At 33.7% G+C, this 4,903-nt stretch overlaps 1 protein-coding gene across 1 annotated transcript; it reads right to left on the bottom strand.

Moving 5' to 3' along the window:
- Window positions 1-1,667: 1,667 nt before the first annotated feature.
- On the bottom strand, window positions 1,668-2,848 carry LOC145790349 (uncharacterized). The gene has a single exon (XM_082868092.1). It carries the CDS (start codon window positions 2,655-2,657, stop codon window positions 1,890-1,892), a length of 768 nt encoding a protein of 255 aa, XP_082724218.1. The 5' UTR covers window positions 2,658-2,848; the 3' UTR covers window positions 1,668-1,889.
- Between the last annotated feature and the right edge of the window lie 2,055 nt (window positions 2,849-4,903).

The raw sequence follows: 4,903 nt of genomic DNA, 5'->3' as shown, positions 1-4,903 counted from the left end.
AATTCTTACCTTTGAAATTATTTGATTTTTATGGAAATTAAAATAATAATTTAATTTATGACATTGTTATGGAAAATAAATAAAAAATTTAAATTATTATTTTTTTATTCTAAAAGTTAAGAAATATATGTCGTATATAATTATTGGTCCATCCAATTATATTAAAAAAATTTAAACATTTAAAGTTTACAATAGAATCTTAGCTATATTTAATTTACATCTCATTTAAATTTTTATTTTTGAAAGATAGAAATATATTTTTAATTATCTATAATTTAAAATTTTAGAATCTTTGAATTTAAAAGTTCAAAAATAAACTTTTAGTAATGATACGATGAGTACACAAAATACACAAGATGATAACCAGTGCACAAGTCCCTTTATAACATGGTTTAGAAGTGGTAATACACAATGGTCCTGTTTGGTCCTGTTTGATAGAGTTGTGAGAAAGTGTATATAGTTTATGCCTTAACAGCTTATATGAATATAAGCTGATTTTTTACTTATAAATTAAGCTTCTCCTGCTCAACCCAAAGAATAAGCTGACTTCTGACTTATAAAAAGTTATAAGCTATATTGTTAAACTAAACCAAACACATCAAAATAACTTAAATTAAATTAAAAACTGAAATAAGTTGAAAAAAACTATACCAAACAGGGCCAATATCTTTTATTTATAAAGATTTGCTCTCAAATTTACTACTCGTACTCTTTACCAATAATATTAGGTATCATGAAAAATTTTCACTTTTAGATTATTTATAATATTTTATTGTATATTATGCAATCATTCTTAAATTAATTTCATAATTTTTTTGTAATATTTATTTCATGATGTGTAACATTACTCACTTTTTACTTGTGAGCTGATGATATACTAAGATCATGTTTTCTGGCCTTATTTGGTAATAGATTTTCTATTGCGTTATCTTATATCCAAATAAACCCCCATCCCACCAGCTAGTTTTTTAATTTTTATTATTATTATCATTGTTATATTATTTTTAATCAGCACAAGAATGATTTATTGATGGAGCAATAAAATGAATCAAAACTAAACACAATAGAAGGTACAAAATTGATTGCAACAATAAGGGGACACCCAGATAAGAAAACAGAGGATATGAAAGGATGAATGAATCCATAAAGCTTCCTAGTGGAAACCCACATTACTCCAAAAACATACCAAGAATCAAAGGACCAAAGATGATTATCTGAATTTTTGATTAATGACAATCACATTTTGGAAATTTCATGTCATGTTTTTTTGGACTGCAGAGAAAATTATGAGCAAACAGACACTCACAACAGTTTTAATCAAATTATATCTATATATTTGTGTCTCCCTCCCATGTTCAATATCTTGATTCTAATGGGTTTTCAATGAATCATAAGCAGAACACCTTTAAAATGTTAGACATAACATATCTAAAATTAAGGCCAAGTTTGGCATCTACTAAATAATACAAAAAGTCAAAAAGTCACTATTTTATTTAAGTTACATCATCTTATTTAAATCACATTACCTCTCTAACACATTACATCAAACCTAACCCAAACTCAATTCATATAAGCTAATAAGTCAAAAAGTACACTTTTTTAGAATATCCCAAACAACTCTAAAATACAAAAATACACAATTGCAAACAAAAGAACAAAATTGCAAATTCATCAAAACTAAAAATACTGAAATTCTTTAAAGTGAATATGAACTGTAAGCTGCTGTTTCAACTATTAAAAAACAATAGAAAGAAAGCAAAAATATATGACTTCTGATTAAGGCCAATAAAAATTATACATTATGATTCCATAAAACAAATGATAAATCCTATATCACCTACAAAATGAAATTAATAAATTAATAAATAAACAATCATGAGTCATGACCTTTAAATGCCTTTCTTTTTCCGAAAAACTACTTCAGTGTCTAACCCGAACCCATCAACGGTCCGAACATGAACCAACTCCGATCTTCGAAACAATTTTTTTAATGGTCCCACACTGTACAGATCATTAGCCGAGTACTTATCAGCCCGTCTAGAAAGAGCCACGTGTAGCACACAGACCCCACCGGGCTTCAACGTCCGTTCGATCTCATCAACAAACTTATTCGGATACAGCGCGTGATCAAACACATTCGAATATTCAAAGTCAAAAGTCTCATCATTGAACGGCTGGTGATGAAAGTCGCCTTTCAAAACAAGAGGCGGGTACGGAACCAAGTCAATACCCACAGAGTCGGACACTCCGATCCGTTTTAATGCCTCCACTTCCTGTCCGACCCGAGCCCCAATGCACAGAGCCTTTGAGTCGTTGGAAAGCAAACGGGCCTGTTTCAACCCGGAAAAGAAGGTGGAGAAGACTCGGATCTTTCTGTCCCAGTCTCGGGTCATCCATACCTTTCGGAGTTTCGGGTTAAGGGTCTTGTTGAGCTGGCGCTGGATGTAGGCCTCGTAGGAGGAGAATCCGGGACGGATTTTGAGGTCGGGTTCGCCGGAAAGTTGGGTTTGGGGTGGTGGTTCGGTGGTTGGCTGATGGTGGTGATGGGGTTGGAGGAGAGAGAAGAAGAGGAAGAGAGTGGCTGAGAAGAGGAGAGAGAGAATGAAACATTTAGGTACGAGGAGTGGTGGTGTGGTGATGGTTTGGGTGGTTTTCATGTTTGCAACTGCATGACGATTTTTATGAGGTGTTGGTTTTAGTTTCTGGGTATACCAGAAACTTCTCCCTCTTTCTCTCTAGACTTTCCCTCCCCCCTCTCTTTCTCTCTCTCTATATATATATATATGTGTTTGTATATACACGTATGTATAGTTATGGGTGTTGTTGCATGAGTTTGAAGAAAAGGAAGCTAGGGAAGACAGAGAGACAAGGCGAAGGTTGATGATATCCGCTAGTCATATATCGATGAATAGGAGTGATATCGTGGAATTCTTTTATTATTTATTTATTTATTTTAATTAATATCTCGGGTCTAACTCATTTTAATTAAATTGGACTTGAGTTAATGTAAATTTAAATTTAGCTTTGGTTTGGTTTTTATCTTTGGCTATATAGGCTTGTTTTGGAAAGTTAGTTTTTAATCATTTTTTTTAGTTTGTAGTAAAAGTCAAAAATTGACTTTTTTGAATTTTTTTTCATTTGGGAATTTGATTTTTAGTCAATGATAAAATTAAAATTCTATTCTTCATGGGTCAAAATGTGTTACATGGATAAAGTTGTAAATATTTTAAACTAAATGGGGGTAGTTTAGTCATTTTATTATGATTTGATATTATAAACAAATATTAATCAAAAAAGCCAAAAGTCACTTTTTACCAACTTCCCAAATCATTTGTCTAAAAAAGCTAAAAACTTGGTTAAAAGCCAAAAAATCACTTTTTACCATTTTTTCAAAATAGGCCATAATCACAAAAAAACAAAAAAAAAAAAGCTACAAAATCACAAAAAAACAAAAAAGTTACAAAAGTACTAAACTACCCCATATACAAACAAAAAGTCAAAAAAGCATCATTCTATACTAAGGGCAATTTTGTCATTTCAAAGTCAAAAAGTCAAAAAAGCCAAACAAGAATACCAAATGACTAAAAAAGTCTCAAGCTAAAAAAGCCAAAAAATTCAAAAAAGTCAATTAAAAAAATCATTGCCAAACGACCCTTAAAGAGTTAAAGAATCAAAGAATTAATCCCTAAAGATCTTAAAATTAACATTGAACAAAACTCAGTGTAAAGACATAATTTTGAATTGTTCGCATGATTTAAGTGGTTAGTCGATGGATCAAGTGGGTGATTCTAATTGATTGAGGTGTGATCAGATCATATGTCATTTTGAAATTTCCAGATGAATGAGTACACTTCTAGATGATGACATATGTTTAGATAAATCAGGATCCTATTTCAAATTGGAGGAGTCCTTGATATGTGATATCCTTAAAAATGATAAGGATCATATGAAGTAAGATTTTTAGGGGCAAGCTCATTGTTCATTATATAAGGAAGGCATCCCATGAGTTAAAGTATATTTTTTACTTGAGATTTGTTACTTGAGTTGAGATATTTGTGAGATTGATTGACAAACTTAGTTGTTGAAGTGCTCCCAAGTAGACGAGTCACTAGTCTTATTGTTTTCTCATGCGCAGGTGTACGGGGAGGAAATAATTCTCCTCGTATAATCCTGTTGACCAAGTCCACGCTCCTCCGTACGACGTCGCTTTGTTACCTGAAAACACAAAGGTGAGCTAGTCGGCGGGTGGGTGCCGGAAACCTCTCCGATGCCTAAGTCAGAAAACTTGACAAATAGACAAAGCTCTAAGTTCTCAGAAAGATTGTGTTCAATTACCTCATCCAAGGTGATGCTTGTGAGCTTTTATAAGTTTCATATGGCACAATCCTAGTAGGACTTGTATTTCTCCATACAGAGTCCTCCTAGGATTCAATCTCTTAAAGATAATGCTTGTCCTTTTACACCCTTCCCCACTGCTTAAACCAAGTGGGATGGTTTTCTTGATGGCCGAACTTCCTTTTGACCGAAGTAAACTTGGCTATACCGAGCCACAGAAGGCCGAACTATCCTTAGCTCGGTCTTCTCCTTCAACTCTTTACTTCGGCTGCCCTGTTCAACCTTGATACGCTTAGATCAAACTTCCAAGTAACAAGTTCTGACCGACCTAACCATTGTAAGTCACGACCGGACTAATTCCGACACCGGCCTTCCCAGAACATACTGCGACCGGACTAACTCTGAGACTGGCCTAACTGTGAGTTGCCTCCAGACCGGAGTAGTTTTACTCTTTCTTGGGCCGAAGTAACTTTGCCTTCCCAAGGCCGGAGTAGCTTTACATCCATGAGCCGAAGTAACATTTACTTCTCCCAGCCGGAGTAATTACGCTTCTCCTGGGCCGGAGTAA

Source organism: Camellia sinensis, chromosome 5 (genome assembly GCF_055761805.1).
Source record: "Camellia sinensis isolate YWXY chromosome 5, ASM5576180v1, whole genome shotgun sequence".
In the NCBI taxonomy this organism is placed as follows: domain Eukaryota; kingdom Viridiplantae; phylum Streptophyta; class Magnoliopsida; order Ericales; family Theaceae; genus Camellia; species Camellia sinensis.
Note: the sequence above shows the minus strand (reverse complement) of the source record. Positions and strands in the feature narration are given on the sequence as shown.